The sequence below is a fragment of the Uloborus diversus genome, chromosome 1 (assembly GCF_026930045.1).
Source record: "Uloborus diversus isolate 005 chromosome 1, Udiv.v.3.1, whole genome shotgun sequence".
Lineage (NCBI taxonomy): Eukaryota > Metazoa > Arthropoda > Arachnida > Araneae > Uloboridae > Uloborus > Uloborus diversus.
In genome coordinates, this window is record NC_072731.1 from 8074129 (window position 1) to 8099066 (window position 24938).

General features: G+C 34.8%; 1 protein-coding gene across 1 annotated transcript in view; it reads right to left on the reverse strand.

Annotated features, from left to right (window-relative positions):
- Nucleotides 1-12031: 12031 nt before the first annotated feature.
- LOC129234416 (protein lin-28 homolog) overlaps nucleotides 12032-24938 on the reverse strand; it is a 113543-nt gene continuing 100636 nt past the window's right edge. The window contains exons 3-4 of the mRNA XM_054868414.1: nucleotides 14585-14757; nucleotides 12032-12718 (exon numbers count right to left, since the gene is read on the reverse strand). Of these exons, the coding sequence (XP_054724389.1) occupies nucleotides 12481-12718; nucleotides 14585-14757 (411 nt within the window). The 3' untranslated portion in view covers nucleotides 12032-12480. The remainder of the gene's footprint in view (nucleotides 12719-14584; nucleotides 14758-24938) is intronic.

A 24938-nucleotide genomic window follows, 5' to 3' on the forward strand; every position in this document is an offset into this window, starting at 1 on the left:
CGAAAACCGTCTCCAGGTTGCATCCATGTCCTACACACACGCGCATACATACACAACTACACACACACGCACGCACGCACGCACACACACACATACATACACTTACACACATACACATACAGACACCTACACATACACAAAAACATACACACACACATACACACAACTACCCACACCCTTATGCCAGCACACAGACACAAACGCACATGCCTACACACACATACACATACCCCCTACACACAAACACATATACCCCCCACACACAAACACACACGCCTACATACACACACTCAAACATACACACACACATACACACAACTACCCACACACTTATGCCAGCACACAGACACAAACGCACATGCCTACACACACATACACATACCCCCTACACACAAACACATATACCCCCCACACACAAACACACACGCCTACATACACACACTCGTGATTGCGAAAAACATAATTTTAATTCAAGATGACAAAATTCAAATTATTATTATTATTATTATTATTATTATTATTATTTGAGCAATCACGATTGCTTATTGTTCTCATTTGACAGTTTTTGGCTTCCTATCATTTTATTTATTTATTTATTTATTTATTTATTTTTGTATTAGATGCTTCGTCTAATAGGAGCAAAATATTTAAAGAAAAAAAAAAGAATAAATTCAAATATTCTCTTTTTTAAATTAAAATGTTATACCGTGTTTGTTTCCGTTATTTCAGAAGAAAATTCTGTGCTTGACTATAAAAATATAAGAAAAAACACGAAAAGTTGTTCAATACAGATTATTTTTATTTAAATTGTCTTGGCTAAACCTTACTTGCAATATTTTTGTTGAATGTAAAATTGTTACATTCAAACACTACAGATATGTTTTAAATGCAAATTGAACAAGTACTAGAAACGCACTCATATTGTATTTAGTTTAATTATTTTCAATCAAGACTATCGTTTTTATTTTTGTCATGGTGCCGATTGAAATTATCGTCACGATGTGTATGACATGTACAGGTCAAAGATAATACAGATTTCCAGATATTTTGAAAGTAAAGCATCAATTATACGTCTCTCTTTCATACCTCTTTTATATTTTTACGTTGTTAACATAAAATCCAGATCAATTCCTATTTATTCATACATCGTTTGTGCGTCACGGAATATCAGATATTCATCGTTTTCCGCCTTCCAAAAATTCAGAATATTTCTGTTAGTCTACCTTCCGTGGTATCTACGAAATTTAGAATTCGCTAAGGCATGAAAGTCAAATAGAGAAGGAAATAAAAGAAATATTTTTTTCTTGTCAAAACACTAGGGGGGGGGGGGGAGGGAGGACTTAATTCAATGCATAATGTTAGAATCAATGCGCAAAGACGATCAGAACGTCAGCTTACTATAAAAAAGTTTTTTAGTGAAATACTTCTGTATGTACATAAACAGTACAATAGGGATACACATAAATAATCTAATACTGGAGGTATGCAAGGTATCTTTTTACTTAAAAGGTATGTTTAACTTAAAAATTTAGTGCCTGTAGTGTGTAACTATTACAGAATAATTTAAATGAATTGCTTTGAAAACTTGATTAAAACCTCAAAACTGTTATTCAGATAAATCACTTTAAAACGAACTTCAAGAGAACCCACATTTTGTTCATTATAGCAGGAGATTCGATGTAATTGAACTCAAAAAATATAATGGCAATTCAAACAGGACTTAATATTTATTTCGTTTAAACAGATATTTTTTTGCTTTGTATTCGCTGTAATGAGGTTTTACTGCATCTGCACAAATTCGAGTCAGTAGTGTAACATTTAAAAATCAAAGTTACGTGTAAAGTTTCGATCTTACGTCGTTTTCAATTATACGTCGTCACCGGCATTTCACATCATATAAGCGACTCTTTACTATATACGGCAAGGTAGCACATTGTATTTTCTTTTAAAAATAACTTAATGATTTATTGATATAGAACCTGAACTTTTTATTCTTTCTTTGCATAATACCGTCCCAAAATTTGTTCACATAACCAGTGCGTGATGACATACAAACAGTATAAGAAATGGTAGCAAATCTTTACAATATCACGGTTCAGAAGAAACACTTGTAAATCTCAATCATCCATCAGTAATTTGGAGTACAAGAACGGCACATAACATTAAATTTTTGAAACTAGATGTTTTGAGATAAATAAATACCTTTGTGCTGAACAGTAAAGTAAGACAAAACAACGTTAGGAGAAGCACTTGAGTATGTTGTGGCATTTGGGAAACAAAAACCGATTTAAACTAATGTAGCTCAAAGCTCTTGCACTCTGTAACATTTTTTTTTTTTTTTTTGAGATGTACCCACTAGGGTGTCCCCCCCCCCCACACACACACAAAAAAAAAAAAAAAAAAAAAACGAAAGTCAATTTTTTAAATCGCACACGCTCTAATATTTTTCCTTTTAGGTCAAAACAAGTGTAAAGAAAAGTTTCATATAATGCAATCCGTGTCGACTAACGCCTGATAGTTTGAAACAGCACTATGCACTAGGCCAAATCGCTAAAAAAAAAATTCGGAAGTTCGAAATTTCATGTTGATAAAAAGTTGCCCCTATAGCCCCACATGCACAAAAACATATTTAGGTGTCCAGCAAGAGACACCTAAAATTTGTTATTTTCATCGGAAAATTAATTTTTTTCTACACACACACACACACAGATATATATATATATATATATATATATATATATATATATATATATATATATATATATATATATATATATATATATATATATATATATATATATATATATATAAAGGGTGTCCCAAAATTAACGCAAGATTTGATTTTGTTGCCATTTGTGCAAAATAGTGTTGGCATCTCTGAAAAAAAAAACCATTTGATAGCTGAGAGGTTAGGGTTTAAAAAAATGGAGCGTTATACGATACAATAACGCGCTTTCATTATTGAGCAATTGTTTCAAAAATAATGAAAGTTGAGGCTGGTCAAGCAGTTGCTGTTATTGGCGCTCGGTATCGCAACACGGTAATGCACGGGTGGTTGTGGGCTTGTTGACATAGACCTTTGAATTCAAATAACCCCATAAGAAGAAATTTAATAATGTTAAATCACACGATCTAGGGCGCCAATTCTGATCACCGAAATGAGAGAGTACGCGACTAGGAAATGCTTGATGCAGTAATTGAAATGTTTCACTCTCTAGCTGTATGGTACAATAACACCCCATTTTTACTAACCCTAAACTCTCAACTGTCAAATTGTTCTTTTTTCATGGCTGCCAACAATTTATGGAAAAAAATGGTGGCAAATTCAAATCTTGCGTTAATTTTGGGACACCCTTTATATATATATATATATATATATATATATATATATATATATATATATATATATATATATATATATATATATATATATATATATATATATATATATATATATATATATATATTGGGATGTGTGGGGAATTTAGAAATGTCTGTCAGTTACAAGCTGTTCTAATTACTGTAATTTTTTTATTGTAGAAATATTTTTGAAATTAAATACTGAAAGGTAATTCATTGTCCCTTGATTCAAATTAAAATTTATGAAAAATTTTCTTTCACCTTCAGAAGAATCTCTCATCCAACCCTGTATTTCTTTTCCCACTGGTTGCATTCATATCAGTCAGTTACCATGCTTTTTTTTAAATAATATACTAAACTATTTTAAAAATTCAACTATACCATAAAATTCAGATTGAAAAGTTCGATGGACTGTGAGAAAATGCTTTTAATGGATATTTTGTGTCATATGTTTGTAATTACAGTTAGTTACCAATGTGTCAGTTACCAACTTGTAAATAATGCAAATATTTATTTTAACAATAGTAAATTTACCAACTGAATTATCATTACTTACTTTTCTGTAAACGTATTGTAAATTTTGCTGCCTAATTTTGAACATTTTCATAATTATTTAGAAAATATATATATATATTAAGAAAATTTCAGAAATGTCAGTCTGTAACTAATCTGTTCCAATTACTGTAAACCTTTACGTTAGCAATATTTTCGAGCTCAAATACCATAGACCGAAAGGTTATTCATTTTTCTTTGATCCTGATTTGAATTTAATAAAAAAATCCTTTTACATTTAGAAAAATCTGTTGTCAAACCAGTATTACTATTCACACGGGTTACATTCGTGTCTGTCAAATACCGTACTTTCAACAAGTTTTTTAAAATCATCCAAAATGTGTTTTGGAAAATCAATTATAAAACGAAATTCAGCTTAAAAAGTACATCCAGATAGGAGAAAATATATTTTTAAAAATATCAAGTTTGTATTTTATGTTTCAAAATACTTTTTGTTTGCTCTGTGAATGTCAGTCAGTTACTAGTGGAATTGTCCTGAAGTAAAAAAAAGGACAATATATTTATCTTTTTCTTTGATATTGAAAAATAAATGCAGATATGTATTATGTTTGTGTTATCCATCCTTCCCTTAAACTTATTTATTTTTATCTGTTTATTGATTTCTATCAGTGATGCCCAACCTACGACTGATGGGTTACATGCGGCCCGCGAAGCTCACCTGATTTTTTGTACTATATTATAAATTGAAGACCACAGCTAGTGAGAATTTCACGAACTTGGAGTCAAATATTTCGTAATTGAATTCTGGAATACAGATGCAAACTTTGTGTTCCTAGAATAACCATCCAGTAATGTAGTGGTAATAATAATTCTTTGTAAAGTAGGACAAAACAACGTTAGAAGAAGCACAAATTTGTAAATTACAGCAGACACGTGTTTCGGCGTTACAGGGAACGCCTTTTTCAATGCAAAAAATAATGAGCTTATGGATGAAAAGACATCCGACAAAAGCCAAGAGCAGATAAGCATGCAGCTTAAAAGATAAAAACCGCGGATTAGCCAAACACCAATGACAAAGTTATAAACCGATCAGGAACCAATAGGAATGCAAGCAAAGGCCAAGAGCTTTCTCTTAGGTACGAACCCAGAAAGAAAGAATTCAATTGGACAAAGATTAAGCCGAAGCTTAAACAAAAGGAAAAGAAATTGTCAGTAACCGTGAACCGCAAGAAAGGAAAAGCTGAATGGAAAACCATGAAATAAAATAAACAGAAACAAAAAATATTCGAAAAAAGGAAAAATAAAGATAAATAGAAAAAAAATTGTGGGAGGGGGGAGTGTCAATCAAGACAAAAAGGTAAAAATAAACAAAGGAAGATCGATAAAAATGAATGGGAAAAAAAGGGGGGGATGGGGAAAGGACAGTATTAAAGATATGGGAGCCAAATGTTAGAAAAATATGGAACTGCACTAAGATCGTTAACTAAGTTAGAACTGTTCCTCAAAATATGAAAGGGTTCCCAAAAGTCAAGATCTGATGAATTGGGGCATTTTGGGATAATCTGATAAGAGTTAAAATCAAAAGAGTGATTCGAATCCAAACAGTGTTGAGCAATACTAGACTTATTTGATTGTTGTTTTTTCGCATAATTTTGATGCTCATTCAAGCGAATTTTTAAAGCACGCCGAGTCTGTCCAATATAGGCAAGTTTACAACTACAATTAATTCTATAAATTCCACAACAATTAAGAGGGTGAATAGGATCTTTAAGAGAAGAGAATGAAAGTTTATTAATAGGAGAGAACACCACCTGGAATTGGAAACGTTTTAGAATCTTAGCAACCTGATAGCTTACAGATGGAAAGAATGGCAAAACAACCAAATTCTTTCTGATGAAGGTTCGGTTAAGAAAATTAGCAGTTCTTTCTTTTTCCGTGATTTACCGTGTTATTTAGAAAATTTCACATTTTTATATGTATTCTAGCTGGTCAGCGAGAATAATCCTAATACGAGGTTCTGGAGAGTAACAAAATGTTGGGTGCCATGAATTGATATCTATCTATTCATGACTATCTGTTTATACGGGGTGATCATCGAATAAGCCCTGATTCCAAAATTAAATATCTCTACAGCAAAGATCGATAGAATTATGCGGTAAACTGTACGTTTATTAGAAAAACTAAAAATCGTGCACAACAATTTAGAAAATTTACGAAAATCGTCATCAGATGCCGCTGTAATCATTATGACATATCAATAGCTTTTAAAATGTGCTTCAAATCTTATGTTCAACGAGCACGACCGGCAGCGAGCGGTTGGTTAATCACGTGACACCAATGACGTCAGCGGTTACTAACCAGTTGTTCACGAACCATGTTTCATCGAACGCTTTTGGTTGATCACCGGTTACTTGCGCAGACATGGCACAGACGAATAACACGCAGGTGAAAAATACATATAATTGGTCAAAAATGTCACGTGGTTCCATCAACGAATCAACCAGCTAGAGTAGCGATTGATCGGTACATCAACCGGTGAGGCTTATAAAACGACATCGGAAGCTGTTAACCGGTATCTCTCAAAACACTGCGGTTAGTAACCGGTTACTCACCGGTCGACCGGTGAGGTTCGTCGAACGCAAGCGAAGTATAAAGCGATTAATACGACTGTTGGCTAGTGAAAAGAGGATAGCGTAGAAAGTGAAATAATGTATTCCACTAAAGAACGTGTGCGTTTGGTACTGGAATTCCACCGATTACAACACAGTCCTGCGGCAACACATCGTAGTTTTCAAAATCGATTCAATGTCCTACTGACCGCTGGGTAAAACTTTTGGATTAATTTGTCAGCAATCAACTAGCATTAGAGGATTGACCAGGTATCGACTGGTTTTACTGACATCGGAACGGATTAGCCTCCATACTCTCCCGATCTGACTCCTTATGACTTCTTTCTGTGAGGTGCTTTGTAAGACAGTGTCTGTGGAAACAATCCCGCGATCTTGACATCGTTGATTGGTGTTGCATGTGATTCCATTTCCGTTGAGACATAGCAAGAACTGGGGTCAAATTTCGTTGTTCGTTTACGGCGCGTTATTGCTTCGGACGGTGAACACTTTGAAAAAATTGTATTCTAATTGCGAAGACTGCTTCACTTTTTTTCAGACTCCTTTCAGAGAAAGAGTTTTCAGCGCAGAGCGCCATCTGTTGACGATTTTCTTAACTAAATTTTCTAAACTTTTTTGCACCATTTTTACTGTTTTGTTCATAAAACTACAGTTTACCGCACTATTTTATCGATCTTTATTGTAATGATACTTAATTTTGAAATCAAGGCATACTCCCTGATCACCCTGTACATCTGTCTATACTTCTATATAGCTGTTTTTCTATGAATAGATCTCTCTCGGTATATGGGTTTTATCTATATCGATTTATGTCAATCTGTTTATTCAGATATCTAGATATATATCTATAGTTTATTTTAAAGATATATCCCTCTTTATATATATATATATATATCCTACTATATCTGTCTATGCCTATCGGCTTCTTTAGCTGTCTAGCTAAAGACGCAGATATAATATAAATATACGTATATCTATAATTTTTTATTTAAAAAAAAAATATTATTTCTATATTTTTTTTACATCTGTAATTTTTTATATTGATCTCTCTCTTCATATATTTATTCATACCGATTTATAGCCTTAGAGCAGGAATTAAAATGAAGGGAGCAAGTCCAATCATTGGCCAGGCAAAAACTGACCCAAAGTCACGTGACTCAACAACGACGAATAGTTGGCATATTTTTCATGAAACAAGCGAAAGAAACCTGATTTCTTCCAATGCTCTGCTTTAAAATCTGTCACGTGACTTGGGGTCTTGGTTTCATGAATGAAAGTCTTCACTTCCTCCATTTTATCTCTTCTTAATGTTTTCAGCTATCTGCTTATTTGGCTATCTAGCTTTATATTTATAACTGTTAGTTATATCGCTCTCTCTCTATTTATTTACCTATCTATCTACCTATATCTGTATTTCGATTCCTATCGGTTTGTATATATTTACGCGGGTGCAAAAATTAACTTACTCCCCCCTCTCCCGTCCATGAAAAATTTCTGACCGGTCACTGAGCGGGATCATTTAGTCCTGGACGAACTTCTCGTATTATACGTGGTCATATTCCTGAGGTAAGGTCAATCCATGTGAAATCATAGAGAAACAGAAAAAAATGCTGCTCACTATTTTTGATTTTTAAAATTTTTTCCCTGTTATTTAACTGTTATATTGGGAGTCTGAAACAGTGGTTTAAAAATTTTTAGACATTCAGAATTTGTTTTGGCAGCCACTGTTCATTACCTGCGGAGTCGACTTTTCATGAAAATAGCACTTTACAAAAACTCTTAGAACTTTTTCATTTATGAATGTATCAAAATAATTTAAAAACCTTTAGATAGAGTAAAAAGTTGCCTAAATTTCTATGATAGTTATTTTTTCTGATAAGTTTTAACAAATGTGGGTAACATTGGCTTAAAAATAAGATTTTCCGTGTGAAATTTTACATTTTTAGCATTAAAATATTATTAGAAGGAAGTAAGAATTACTCTTACTTTTCCCCCTTTGAATAGATATCATATAGAACTATTCTCAGAAGCAGTATGAAACGTCTGAAGCAAGTCAATTTTTTTTATATAGTTAGTCTAACTTGTCTTCTTACGGAAAAAAATGCTAAATTTAAGATTCAGTATCCGAAAATGGACTAAACGAAAATCTATGAAAATTTAGCTGTATGACCTACATATACAGTAAATATGTGGCAAAAAATTATATATTTGATCACTTAATAGTTTTAGTTATATTGAGCCTCGAAGTTGTCATAAAAATCACATTTATTTTCATTTTTTGTAAGAACTATTTTCATGAAAAGTCGACTCCGCAGCTACTGAAAAGTGGTTGCTAAAAAAAATTCTGAAGGTTTAAAAAATTTTAAACCACCGTTTCAGACTCTCAATATGATAGTTAATTAACAGGCAATTTTTTTTTTTAAATCAAAAATAGTGAGCAAATGACCTGTATGATTTCACATGGATTGACCCGGTAGCAACTTCCAAAACGAAATAAAATGAAGAAAACTGCACGCATTCAAGCAAATAAAGCACACAAACGCAATAAAACACAAAACTACAGTTCAATCACCTTTATATTCATATCTAGCATATTTATATCATTTTTTTTCTTAAAAAGTTTCAAACATGTTTCATTAACAGCAATGAAACACACATCTTAAAACCGAGTTTTTCGCTAAAATAGTTCCACAAAAATTGTTTCCAACCACGGGAGAAGATTCTAAGAACGCTCCCATCATTTAGCATTCGAATGAACACAAAAGTGAGGTCCAGAATGGAGTACCTGCGGTTCAACATTTCATGTTTTGCGATGTTATATTGTCAAATTTTTGCAGTTTGAGTTGCTGTGGCTTGCAGCCAGTGAACAGTTTTCGATTGAGATATGTCTTGGGAGTTCGATGCAATACCTGTCGTGTGTTTTCAGGTTAAAGTGCTGAAGTAAATGGAAAAGTTGATTTTCATGCTTTAGGGTAAAAAACACTATTGGATCCTCTTCCCACATATGATTAACTTTTCTGTATCAGAAGCATGAACTTACTTGATAGTTATTTTGCATAGTTTAAGCGCTGTAGATAAATTTATTTTTTATTCCAGCATATTCTTTGATTTGAAAGAATAAAAGAAAAAACTGTATTATTGCGAAATTATATTCATATTTTATAAAATTATAAGTTATGCGACCTTATCAGTACAATGCAATATAGCATTGAATCATTCATTCATTTTTTTTCTTGGAAATACTTTTCTAAACATTATATAAACTGCCATAATTGGCCAGTTTCTGATTTGGCCAATAGATGGCAGCACTATTTTAAACTGTTAAGCATTAATCTATAAACTCAGTGTCATAGTTGGTAGACCGTTCCGTTAATTCTCATTTATCCGGACCCTATTAACACCGGACTTCGCTTAATCCAATTTTCTTGAAGACAAAATGCTATTTTTGCTGCGTACAGTATTTTATGTACCTTGACTCAATTATATTTTTTGTTTTATCCGCACTTTCATTAATTCGGGCGACCTTGGATCCCCTACTGGCCTGGATTAATGAAGTTCTACTGTTCTAATCACTCGTTATACCGAGTAAAAATATATTACTCTGAATTAATAGCATTGTTTCTGTTTTTGCAACTAAGGGACATTGATTAAGCTGTACAATGAATTTAATTAACATTAAGAACTCCCCCCCCCCCAAAAAAAAAAATGCTTTGCGACAAAATTACAGATCGTTTCGTGCAAACACTTAATCATTTATAGTTCAGCTGCTGTGGTATCGGACTGACACTCCAAAGTACGCAGTGCTATTGGTTATATTTAACTGCGAATTTGCTCCAGATTAACCTTGTGGATAAACGGAGTCCGGATAAACAAAGTTCTACTGCGTGTTGAAGAATTTCTTAAATCGCCGTTCAAAATTACACTGCCATTATTTTCAAATTCGACTTCTTAACATGTGTATTTCTATGTATTTAAATGTGTTTTCCATTAATGCAGTGGAAATAATTTTGCTTCATTTTTAGTTAGATAAAGCATTTCTTCTGTAAAGCTTTTTTTAATTTTAAAACTTCCTCGCTTAATCTTCATGATTTGTTTTCACATATTCGGTTGAAGAGCTTGCAACTAAAGTTTCAAACATTGCCTTCCATTATACTCATGTTAAGTGCTGGTACAGGGCCGGATTTAGGGAAGGGCAGGTCGGGGCTACTGCCCCGGGGCCTCCACAACAAAGCCCCCCCCCCCCCCTACACACAATAAAATTTTTACAAAATATCCTAAATAAAAAAATAAATATCAGTAACTTCAGGATGTATTTACTATCAAAGTGCTGATCGAAAATATCGGATATATATACATATATATCCAAATTATTTGAATATATATCAAAGTATCGGATATTTTCGAAATTATGATGATCTTTTCGAACCCTGATTAGGGATCTCCACTCCTTCGTTGCCCCGGAGCCTCCAAACTTTCAAATCCGGCCCTGTGTAGGTAGACCATGTTAGCTGTAAAAAAACAAGTACTAACTCTTTTAAAATATGTAACAATTTTGACACATAAGGTGTGGAAACACAATTTCAAAACATTTTTCAAATAACAAACTAAAACTTAAGGAATCATAAAATATCCAGCGCATCGTAATGAAGCGATAAATGAGACTAGCATTGTTTGCACTTCTGAGAAGAATACACTGTACTGTAGATCATATTGTTGTAGGAAAACTCTGCTCTGACTGTTTTACAATCCTTTTTTTTTTTTTTTTTCAAATTGCGAAATTTGTTTTACATAAAATCATAATTTGTGTGCCGAAAGCCATTTCTTTTAATTTTCTTAAAAGATAGGCATAAATTATAAGAACAATTTCTACAATTCATATCTATCATTGCATTGGATGACTTTATTATTATTTTTTTTTCAAAATTTATGTGTTAAAGTTGCTTTTTTGAATTTCACTGAAAAATGGGACACTGACTTCAAATTCCGTGAATTAGTTTTTGGTTTAAGACAAAATTTTCCAAAGTATGAATCAAAAATGGGACAGAACATTACTTCCAGATGTTCGATTTTATTGTTAGTATTTTTTCTTTTTTTTCATAAAAATCGATGTTAAATTCTATGATGAGAAAGAAAATGCTTCTTAATTGCTCATTAACTTGAACTTGCATAGATTTTGTTCATTATTCTTTGTTCAGACAAGTTTCACTTTTGCATTACATTTTCGATTTAGAAAAAAAAAAAGAATCATTTACTAAAATGCTAATAGCTCGCGGTACAGTCAAATCAATTCAATTGGTACATTGTTTAAAAATACTTCTTCAAAAAAAAAAAAAACGCACGTTTTAGTGGACAGAAGAAGATGAATTTCCTTGTAATGATTGAGATAAAATATATGAAATTTCACTCCCCCCACCCCTTGGGACATTCCAAGAAAAGAACCGCCATTTTGTCCCGCACGTGACAGTAAAAATCTTAAATATTAAGATTCGAGTGTAACTATCAATGTATAAATGCTTGTACCTCACGCGAATTTTCACTATCGAACCAGGCATCGATAGATTTGCAATTTTTCGGACATCATGTTTAGGCAGGTTTGGCTTTTTTACGACTTTAATTAGCGGAGAGATTTATTAAAACATCGTTCTCCAACGACGGGGCGCCTGGTGATAGTTTTAAAAGGTAATGCTCAATTTAAATTATTTTATAATTTAAAAAGAAACGATCATTTTAGTTAGGTATATTAGCTGCCATGTGCGGGAGAAAATAGCTGCTTTTCTGTGGATTAGCTCTTTTGGTGAACGCTTTCAAAGCTATTTCGTTTGTAAACGCGCTTTTTCTTTCTTTTTACATCTTGATATTAGATAGGGTGTCCAATCTGCTCTGAGGCTCGTCTTCTTTTCTGCAATGTGGCGAGTCCATGGAGCAGCAGCACCCCCAATGGAGGACTAGAGTTTGTTGCACTTTTTTCGACGGAATCGCGTCAGTCTTTGCCGTTCTGTTCCTCTTCTTTTCCGGAACAGGACGAAGAGGATGTGGATGTGGAGTTGGGCGATTCGGTCCGGGGCTCGCCATTCGTCTTGGGAGGGGTCTTGGATTCCCGCTGCGGGCAGTCGGCGATCAGGTGGTCAGACGATTTGCAGTGGTGGCAGCGTTTCGGCTGAGGACCCAGGCTGCACTTGGCCGCAATGTGGTTGGCGAACTCGCCGCAGTTGTAGCACCTGTGGGAAAGAATATTCTTCGCTGAAAAAGTGGTCAATTTTGAAAAAAGAGACAAAGTCCAGAAGAAGCGAAACATTGAGCGCTAGCTGCACTGACCGGCGTTGCACGGTCTACCTCAAAATAAGAGTTGAAAAGTGACTCATGTTCAACACTCATGCTTAAATAAAAGAAAATAAAATAGCATAAAATGTCTTGTCAGCATGTAGAAAACAGCAATTTTATGACTCAAACCTTAAACTTTGAATTCCTTGGATTTTTTTTTAAATCCCAAATATTCATTTATTGTTATTAATTGGCGTAAACATTCCTATTCACGGATATTCTACCCTAAGCATTGCAGGAACTCTTGGCCAAATTTGGCAAAAGATTGGACGTAAGCTGTGGCTTTGTATGTGGAATATGCACATGCATGTGTTGACATTTATATTGTTCAATCAAACACATTTATCGTTTACTGTTCAGCTGCAGTGATGACGAATTGTCGCTCCAAGCACGTCATGCTTGTTAGATTACCATAATTTATTGCATGATCTATGCTGGAGTTGTATATTTAATCAAAATAAAGAGAAAATGTGTGGCGCACTGATACTGATAATTCAGCTATCATAATTGAATACAGTAAAACCTGTAAAGTTGACCACCCTTGTAAGTTGACCACCTGTCTATGTTGACCGCTTTTCTAAGGAACGGAATTAGCCCTATCTCATATAATGTAGGAAAACCTCTGTAACTTGACCACCTCTCTATCTTGACCACCTGTCTATCTTGACCACTAATGTACGCCAAATTTGGTCTGGAGTATTGCAAAAAACCCTTTGTAAGTTGACCACTTGGTTTATTTTTTTTTTAACTTTCTTCAGCATATTATTTTATTATTAATTTATTTATTATAATAATATTTTTTTTTTTGATAGCTTTCAAAAAATGTTTTTAATGTTTTAATGAAGTACTAGAATTTTTCTAACTAAACAGCAGCATAAAGCTAATACTGCTCTTTATTCTCCAAAATTGTTTTTCATTTGTTGTTCTATTTGAGATAGCTTTTTGTACTCCGTTCAATGAAAATAGGTGTCAGTAGAAAAGTTCAGTCTTTTCTTTCAGTTGCAACACGTTGTGGCAACACAGGAATTCTGCTAAAAAGAGCAGGCCCGGATCTATACAGGCACTGCGAGTACGCAGATTTGGGCCTGCTAATGAGTAATGAGTAAAGTTACATGTTTCTGGTGCAAGGGATTAAGAGATAGGACATTTTAATTTTGCCTTTATGAACTGGGAGAGTCGAGCTTGTTGCTTTTTGTGCTATAAGTTTTATATAAAAAGGCTTCAAAAAGAAAGTTAGTGGAACTTGAGATTAATTAAAAGTATGAAATATTAAAAGTAATTAAAAATGGAGAAAGCCACAGAAAACTTGCTGGCATATATGGAATTTCTAAAACTACAGTGTCTAATATAGTTAAAAACAAGGGAAAAATGACAAAAGTATTTGAATAGTATTTTTAATTATTGTTACTTTCAATAATGTTAAACAATGAAAGTGGAGTTGAACAGAAAGAGTAAGGGTGAATTCCTCAAAAAAAAAAAAATAAATAAATAAATAAATAATAATAATAATAATACATGGTGTAAGAAATAACAAAATATATTTAAAAAAAAAATTAGCACCCTTTATAAGTTGACCACCTGTCTAAGTTGACCGCCAAAGTACTGCACCGCGAGTGGTCAACTTACACAGGTTTCACTGTACTATTATTTGAGTGACTATAGAGCTTTTGAAAACCCTACAGATTTGATTTAGAAATCCGGATAAGCGGGGTCCGGAAAAACAAGGTTCCAATGAGCTTGTTTCTCCGCTTGCGGCCTCTCACCTGATTTTCCGGAACTTCTTCTTGGATGCGGGCCGCCTGTGTGAGCCTTTGCAGTCCTGGTTCTCGGGTCCCGTGACCAGGGTGGCCTCGAGGCCCTTGTCCGACACCTTGCAGTCGAATTCCACCTCCTCCTCGTCCCCCAGACTCCGGAATCCTGACATCTGGATGACGGACTGCAAGAGAACGAGACACAGTTGAGAAATAAATAAATACCTTCACTGTTAAAAATTCAGAAGGATTTTCTGGTAATTGTTACTGTAAAAAGGCAGACTTACAGCATCGCTGATTTTTACGGTAATTTATACCGGAGAAATAAGCGATCCCACCTCCAATTGGTTGCTGTGGCCTACCGAAGAAACCGTATAATTTTACAGTAGCATTTGATTTTTACGGTAATAGTTACTGGCAACATGGATGCCAGTAACAATTACCGTAAATTTCCCGGAAAATTTTTAACAGTGTTTTTGTTTAGATAAGTATAAGGGAATAGCCAACGTTGTAGTGGACGCCGGGTAATTTAATCAGTGGTCGATTGAATCAACCGCTTTATTGAATCAAATTAGCAAAAACAACGAAATCCAGCTTTATTGATTTTGCCGCTTTATTGAATCAGCCGCTTTATGGAATCAAAATACAGTGAAGCACCGTTTATACGTTTTTAAAGGGACTGTATGAAAAAGGCGTACACATGAAAAAACGTATAATTGGTATAGGTTAATGTATATTAGACTCTCCAGGGACCAATCTAAAAAACGTATAATTGATAAAAACGTATAAAAGAGAAACGTATAAACGGTGCTTCACTGTATTTAGAACAAACGTGATTCATGTAAGAGGCGACCACTCTATAGCACAAAATTACAGATTATCGCAGTGTTTCAGGGTTTCAAGGAATCTCTTTTTCAGTGTAAAATAGTGAGCTTTTGGATGTAAACCAACGCAGTTCTTTTGCATTTCATATTCATGTGTAAAGGGTCATGTCATATTCATTATGGGAAAGGGTCAGAAGAGGCAAAACTAGAAGACTCACCGTCAGGGTCTGATTAACGCACGGTCCGGCTGGTACGTGGACCTGGGCACCACAAATTTAGGGGCACCAAAATAGCTTAGTCTAAATTAACTTACTTACTTCCTTTTTATAAGCTCCTTTTACTTTTTCTCAACTTTAAGGGAGAGGAGGCTCAACATTTTTTAAAAATCAGCTCAAAAACTCGTAAAATTAAAAAAAAAAAATCGCGTCAGAACTCTTATTAGTAAGGTAACTAGACTATCAAGTGTTTGGTATTCAAATCCCAGGTTTCCTTTTCAATGTAGTTTCTATTCATATAAGGTTTCTAGTATAACACATTAAATTTAAAATTGTGCGGATTTTCTCATGGGGGGGGGCACCAACTTCTACTACGGACCTGGGCACCAGTTTGGCTTGATCGGGCCCTGCACACCATCAGTTTCAATTTTTTACAAGTGATTTTTTACTGATTCTTTAAACATTTCCCTCTTGTGTGTTATATATTAACGATATAGATCTCAGTTATGTTGCGAAAGCTCAACTTAGTTTGTTAGCATTAACAGTAATAAGTCTTGTGAATGATAGAGTTCACAAGTATTTGAGATTTGGTTTTATAAATGTAATTCTGCGTCTGTTGGAGCATCTGCGTTGCAGGGGGGGGGGGGTGCAATAGACTTCATTTATTTTGTGAAATTTCATCACAACTTGTAACGTTTTAGTGTTCATAAAAACCACGCGAAAGGGAAAATTGATTTTAACGCGTGTCACTTTTAGATCAGATGTACAACTCTGAGTTCAAGGCCCTTTCTGAGAGTTAAAGGAATTCATAAAAATAAAAGTGGCACTCAAAAACTATGCTTTAAGAGGGTGAAGGGAGAATTAAGAGGGAAAAGGTAGAAAACATAGAACTTACGCGATTTTTTGGACAGACGATCTAAGTGCGCCGCGCACGCTTCCCTCACGCGAGCATTTAATTGAAAAACAATCGAAAACGATGGACTACCTCACCTGTGAAAAAAAATGGCGATTCACTCCATAATAACAAACTTCAAAAGTGACTCCGTGATTGCGGGTGAAGAGATCGCACATTAGTAGCTGCATTGTTTGAGCAGCTATAGGGCGGGGGCTCCTGGAATAGCAGATGGGACGAAATGGGGAAGTGATTTATTTCCAGAAGTAGTTCTCAATCAAGATAATAGCATGTAAGGGCTCGTTTGGGAGCTCGTCGGTGCGAAGATCGTCATTCTAGCATCGATACGGTTGTTTCAATTCCACGGCTTTTTTAACATGTAGAATGATCAGAATATGATTTTTTTCTTCTCGTATACAGTTTGTTTCATATATGTATTGCACGGTCCAGTTACTGGTGCAGCCATAATTTTCAAATTTGTTCTACATTTTCGCGTCCCGGGAAAGAGAGTGACACAACTCAAAAGAACGGCATTCGAGAAAACCAAGGTTTTATGCAAAATTAGTTCTAAGAGATTTAGTCTCAAAGGACGCGAACAAGTTGCAGTAAAACCTCAACCGGTTAGTAGTAACGGTAGACAAAGGTTGCGTTCGACGAGCTCGACCGAGAGCGACCGGTTAGTTAATCACGTGACAACTAATGATCACGTGCTCCAATCGACCAATAAACTGCTTAGAATGGTAACCGCTGTGGTAACTGGTTGATTATAGAACGCTTCGGTTAGTAACCAGTTACTTACCGGTTGACCGGTGAGTTTCGTCGAATGCAACCAAGTAGTCAGCCGGTTAAGTAAGGTCTCATTCACTTCATAGCAATGTAAAATGATTTTCTTTTACTGGTCACCAAATTTAATTTTACCCCGCTTAAAGTAGTCACTCAATTTTTACTTCATTTTACAAAAAAGGAAGTATTGTATTCGCAAAAGAAATTTCACTCAAAATTCGGCTTAATTTCCATTTTGCTCACCCCCGAATTAATGTTGAGTTTTTTTTTCAACCCTACCACGCGCGGATAAGTGCCTAAGAATGGATAGGCACCCGATATATCCATTTTGACATTCCCCAAGTTAATTACAACGACTTTTCTCGTGACGTATGTATGTGCGTATGTGCGTATGTATGTATCATAATGCAAGAACAGTAAGTCCTAGAAAGTTGAAATTTGGTACGTAGATTCCTAGTAGGGTCTAGTTGTGCACCTTTCTTTTTGGTTGCATTCGAATGTCTCAAAGGGGGTCTTTTACACTTTTTGGTGGGAAATCAATGTTAATTTTAATGCAAACTCAAGTGGTTTTATAATTTATGCAAACACTAGGCAACATATCGCCAAGCTTTTGGTCACCAAGTTTTGTCGCCAACTTAGCGACAAATTTGGCCATTTTTTTTAAAAATCTGGTTTCTATTTGGCCATTGTTGATGATATTTAAAGAGTTAACTATTGAATCACATTTAAATTGCCAATAATGGGGAAATAACTTTAAATTGGTGCAAAAGGAAGTCATGTAATGCACACATCAGCGCGTTTTTTTCTAAAATTCCCTTTTCTTATCAAATCTTACAAAATAGCGTCGGACTTAGTTGAAATGCTGTATGTATATGTAGTCATTTTTTTTTTTTTTTTTTGAAATATCGCTCCTTACTTCTCGTCATTCATAGAATGTTTCTTGCCGTGACTCTGCAGCGTGCCGAGAATATGAATCAAACTCCACCCAGCAAGACAGACAAAATATAATACCTGGAGAAAGTTTGTCACTATTTAACATCCGTTTAAGGTACAACGGATACAGAAGTTAAAACAAGCAACAATTTCATCAATCAACATTGATAGGAATGTGTTAATGTATCATAAGTGCATTAAATTAAGTTATTATTATTAAATAATGTATAAGAAAGAGAAAATAAAACAAGGTATTTAGAACGATTTTTTTTCTCCCTTTTTTATTCCTTTTTAAGTTTCCACTAATTTATAGACATTGATTACATAAGCTATTGCTTTTCTCGTGGAATTCTACAGTCATTCATGGAAGTATTTTTAAGGCACTTATTTTTTCCTTCCTTAATTTCCCACTTCACATAAGTAGTCACTCCGCATAAGTGGTCAAAACTTTTTGCTTCCTTAAGTGACGACATAACGAGATTTTACTGTATGATGTTTTGTTCACTGGTAAACTTTTGCTGTCCAAATGATAATGCATCCTTAAAATATCTTCTCCTTGTTAAAACCAATATAATAACCTCCTAATAAATACCTCTTATGGAAGTTTACTTTGTGCGAGCTTTGTAGCAAGAAAAAGCATTAAATATAGATTTTAAATCAAAAGTTAGTACGTTTTCTCAATATTTTGAGCTGTGTCACTCTCCTTGTCCGGATTGCTATATGTGTTTTTTTTTTTTTTCTCTTATTTTCTTTGGTAAGTGTTACCGATTATTCGCAAGCAAATAGGAGCAGGAAATTAAAAGGTGATCAACAGCGTTTTGAAGTACAAAATTAGCAGATTACTGCATACACGTGTTTCGAGGTTTCAGGGAACCTGTTTTTCAATGCAAATGGTGAGCTTTTGGATGAACAACATTTCTTAAGTATCTTTCTTGAAAACAATCAAGGCGAGAGGTTCGCTTCCGCCGAGAGATCGAAACATTTCTATATAAATGCAAAAGTAACATTTAAAAAAAATTAATTTGAATTTTGACATCTTGAATTCAAATTTTTTTTTTCGCAATCACGAGTGTGTGTGTGTGTATGTAGGCATGTGTGTTTGTTTCCAGCCATGAGTATGGGTAGTTGTGTGTATGTTTTTTTGTGTGTGGGGGGTATTTGTGGGTGTGTGTATGTGTTTGTGTGTCTGTATGCATGTGTGTGTATGTGTAGGTGTCTGTACGTATGCGTGTGTGTGTGTAAGTGTATGTATGTATATATGTGTGTGTGTGTGTATGCGCGTGTGTGTAGCATATGGATGCAACCTGGAGACGGCTTTCGCTATAGGAGCAGCATCATGCGGCGGCCGGTCGATGGTGATGCAGCAGAGGGTGCTTGCGGGAAAATAAAATGATAGGACTTCAAAACATTCAAATGAAAGCAACAAGCAATCGTGATTGCTCAAGAAAAAAAAACTTATGTGTTAAGTTACCAATGCTGTTAAAAAATTAAGTTAAGAAAAAATCCTACGTTGTGAGGCGCGTGTTATGCAGGTAGCAGTGAAGGTCAATTATATGTGCGAGGTATTCGCGCTTGAGATTTATAGCCCTACTGTAAAAATGCCATGTGAAAACACCAAGTGTAAAAATTAAAACAGATTCGCCAGGTAGAACATTACCAGAATAACTCATGAACTAATTAAAATGATGACTTAATTGAAATGATGAACATATTATTAAGATGATGTTTTCATTGAGATGATGTCTTCATTGAGATGATGTCTTCATTGAGATGATTTATTTTAGCTGATGCGTGATTTTTCTTAGTTCTGTGTTCAGACAGAAGTTATCTGCATTCTTAAAAAAACCTATTAATTATTTCATTTCCGTAAGTCAACTTGGAAGCGAGAAAATCCTGATGCAAAAGGTGTTAAAAATTAAAAAACTAACCAATTAAGATATCAACACGACGTATGCTCTTGAATTAACACTGCTCGTAGTAAAAGGTTTAAGCCAAATATTAATTGAAAATACTTTTATTTTTTAAAATTAATAAACTTTTCCACAGTGATATTATTTTTACCGCTAATGCTTCTCTAAAGATGGCGGCAAAGGTCTGCATTTTAACAACACAAGCGGATATCTGTAACCCAAAAAATGAATTCATTCAAAGTCCAGTTTTAAGTGTAATTTTTCGAGAAGTAGCCGCAATGGGAATTTTTTCTTTATTTTTAACGGATAGCGGTAAAAAAGTCTTTAAAATGATGCCTTACGCATGAATTTTGATAAAGTACCATAAGGAAGTAGTGGGGAGGGGAGGGAAGCAGATAATAGGCAAATAAAAGAAGACTTCTTTGAGAGGAGGGAGAGGGGGAAGGGCAATTGGATTGCAAAACTCATGTTTTGAGGTTCGAATACTTTCCCCAAATCTTTGTTCAAAATTAAATGTTTTGTATATTTTCCTCTAATTTTTCCCTGCGGATAACGTTCAAAAAAATCAAAAATTCGATTCTGATTACTAAATTTTTATGCACAAGCACGCTAAATATAAGACACAATATTGGAGGGAATTAATACCAAGTTATGCCCTTGAATTCAGAGCATTAAAAGATAAGTAGCACAAGACTGCGATATTGAACTTTTTGGTTATTAAACTTAAGTTTTTAACGTGTTTTTTTTTTTTTTTTTTTTTTTTAATTTCGATGTTGTTGAATTCGAATTTTCAACTCCACTGTCACGCCAGGCTAATTTACATTAATTTCATAACTACGCGAATTTAATCAGAAAAATCTGAAAAAAAAGCTCTTATTTTAAAAGGAAAATCAATATTCTTCTTGCTGCGCAGGTCTCTTATTTCAAATGTTTACAGAAGGGGTGGGAGCTCACTTCGCACATATTATGTCTAAAAACAAGAACCACGCCCACATTTATCAAAATGCATTAATTTCCCAAAGCCGGGCTCCCCCGGATTCCTCCCCCCCCTACCCCCGTATTGCCCCTTTAAATGACAGGTCGGTTGGGATGGTTTCTGCCCTAAACTAAAAAGTTTCAAACTTCTCAAAGTTAGCTTCGAAGAGCTTAAACTTTTTAGCTTTAAATTTCAGCGGAAAGTTTCATAAATTATCTGCCCCGTTTGGTACGTTACATATTTCATGAAACGCGCGAAGTAAATCTACGGAAGCTCCGCGGACCAAAACAAGGAGAAGGGCGTCACCAGGCATCGGACACGCCTCGTTGTCATGGCGACGCCTCCACCTCCGCACGAATGAGCCGGAAACAATGGCGCTCCTGTCGCTCCGGAATACATTATGTCCTTGTCAGAAAGAATGTGCCGTACCGACGATAAAACTGTCCCTGGAATAAAATATCTGCCAGCGAAAAGTGAGATATTGTATTTCCGCTCGTAGCACTAGGTTTAAGAGAAGATTCGGCTATGATTTATGCGTCCGATGAGCAGCGTTATCTCGTTTTACATTGGAAGCAGGGGCGCAGTGAGGAAAGGGGTTTGGGTATCCTCCCACCCTTCCGTTTTGAACCTCAACTTTTACTACCGATCCCGGTACGTAATTAAGTGTTTATGTAAGCCTGTAAACAAGAGCGCCCATATAGGGAGGCAAGGAGGGCTCGAGCCCCCCTTAGAAATGAGGATTTCCTTGCTTTTAGTACTTTTTTCTTTGCAAAAATGTAAAAATATTTCTTCTCCAGCCATTAATGAATAAGTTATTAAAAATGTCAAATTTTAATGATTCTAATCTGTCCCGAAATCTGTTTCCATGGGAAAAATATCCTCCTAAACCATGGTTAAAATATCTGAGCCTCCTCCCCCCCTTACAATTTTGCATATGGGCGCCCATGCCTGTAAAACAGGGCTCGCACTAACACGACCAAAAGCATCTTCCAAAAGAAAATTGTGTTTTGTTATGTTCACCGTCCCCCTCCTGGAAAGAAACTTTGCAGATCAAAAGAGTTTGGATTACTCAAAAATTATAATGGTATCTAGCTGTGTCGCCCAACTTTGCACGGTCTACCTCGATAATGTGTCATTATGTCAAGTGGCGCGTATTCAACAATCAGGCTTGAACGAAAAGAAAAAAAAATCAGCAAAATTTTGCAGCAGATTGCGGGAAAATAACCAAAAAGGAAACAAAATCCCCGATTACAGGAAAAGCCTCAAAACAAAAGCCAGAATTTTATTTCTTCATATTCGAGAAAAAAAATCACAACGCATCTTTCTTCTTAATGACTTTCTTCACGCAACAAATTTCAATTAAAGCAGGGGTTTTCAAACTTTTTCGACTCATGGCACCCTTTGACAAAATACTTTTCTCTCGGCACCCCAGTCCATCTCAATTATATAAGGTAAATACTCTAAAAAAGGCCAACCTAATGTTGATAACCAAATATCATGCTCATTTATGACTAAATTCATATTCATCAGATGGCTTATTAGGATACAATTTACTTTTCTAGGATATCAAATAATATGAAAAAAAAAATTGAAAAAAATTAATTTGAATTTTGTCATCTTGAATTCAAACTATGTTTTTCGCAATCACGAGTGTGTGTGTATCTGTAAGCGTGTGTGTTTGTGTGTGGAGGGTATGTGTGTGTGTGTAGGCATATGTGTTTGTGTCTGTGTGCAGGCATGAGTGTGTGGGTAGTTGTGTGTATGTGAGTGTGTGTGTGTGTGTTTGTGTGTGTATGTGTTTGTGTCTGTGTGCAGGCATGAGTGTGTGGGTAGTTGTGTGTGTGGGGGGGTATGTGTATGTGTGTGTAGACATATGTGTTTGTGTCTGTGTGCAGGCATGAGTGTGTGGGTAGTTGTGTGTATGTGAGTGTGTGTGTGTGTTTGTGTGTGTATGTTTTTGTGTATGTGTGTAGGTGTATATATGTATATGTGTGTAGGTGTATATATGTATATGTGTGTAGGTGTATATATGTATATGTGTGTAGGTGCGTGTATGTATGCGTGTAAGTGTAGGATATTGACGAAACCTGGAGACGGTTTTCGCTAGAGGTGCAGCATCGTGAGGACCCGGTCGACGGTGATGCTGTGGAGGGTGGCTGTGGGAAAAATAATAGGACATCAAAAACAGTCAAATAAAAGCAATAAGCAATCGTGATTGCTGAAAAAAAAAACAGTACACAAAGACATGTTTTCTTTGAATTCTTCAAAAACATAACAAATTTAACAGTTATTCAAAAGCATTCTTAGGAAATGAGTTTCAGCAATACAGCAACAGCGTTCATTGTCATGAAAAGTAGAAAAAAAGTAGGGGAAGACCGTCTATATATTAGACCCTTTAAGAACAAGAGGGCTGTGTAACTAAATGGGAAACAAAACAGAAATAAAAACTAGGATGTCATACGCCAAATTGTATAAAGAACAGGTTTAAGTCGACAGCGTTGCTTTAAATATAAAAATATTTTTTAAATAATGCAACATAGCACAAATTATGAGTATATGTCCCTAAATTGGATCATGAACTTCTTAAATTGGACCAAAACAGGAAATGTCTGAAAAATTTGATATCAAACTTGATAGTTATTTTACGGAGTTTGCAAGTATTTATTTATTTATTTTCGCTTTGATAATCCTTTGGCGCAGTATGGTGATTTCATGCATTCAATCATGTCTTTATAAAATATTTCAATGCCACGTATTTTGTAAAGTTTTCGGCTGACTTGTAAGCATATTTTTAATTTCTTTGTCTGCTTCAAAAACGCCATTAATATGAATTATGATAAATTATTATAATATTAAATGATTGATTTTTGGACTATATAAAAGCCGGTTTCATCTGATTCAAATTTCCCAGTTTCATCTAAATTGTTTTCATCTATAATCGTTTTTTAAAAAAGAAGTTCATATCTTTCTTCTTCTACATACCATTTTACGAAGAGAAACTAGTTTAGACCGGTCAAAAAATCCATTATTTTATGTCATAAAATGTTGGTGAAACTATTCAAGAATAAGTTTCCAAAATTTCAGGGGAAAATTCCAATTAGTTCCGATGCTATGAACACTTAAATTGACTGTGGAAATTCAAAAACCTTCACAGCATTTTTTTTCAAACGCTTTTTTCTCGAAAAAACTTTTTTCCACTGGTGGGCATTCTAGTTCAAAGAGTTTTTGACCAATTGTTCTGAAAATGTGTGTGAATTTTCTTTATTCAATTATACTCTATATGAACCTCTTTTTGATGATATTATCAATTAAAATATTTTTTAATGCAAGAAATGTGAAAAGAAAATGGTATAAAAACATAACATTGTAATCAAACACCTCAAAAACGTGCAATTTTCAACTTCTTTGATCATAATTAGGTTCATATTCTAGTTAAATATGTTGTTTACGAGAAAGAATAATTGTAATGATTACAGACAAAAATTGTGGTTTCAGAAATGCCCTTAGTGCAGAAATTAATGGTAATGCCCTTAGTGCAGGAATTAATGGTAATGTCCACCAGTAACAAGCTCTGACGGGGACCGCCCATGGACAGCAGCCCGCACCAAACCTGATCTGGGCGGTCATTCCAAGCTCGTCAGCTTGCGAGATCGAGATTTTTTCTCACGTGATCGGTTGTGACGTAGAAATGTCGCAAAGTAGTATTCTAATTTACTCGAACCTAGCCGCAAGCTCAGTTCGAGTAGATTAAAATTCTACTTTGCGACATTTCTAGGTCAGAACTGATCACGTGAGCGAAAATCTCGATCTCGCAAGCTGACGAGCTTGGAATG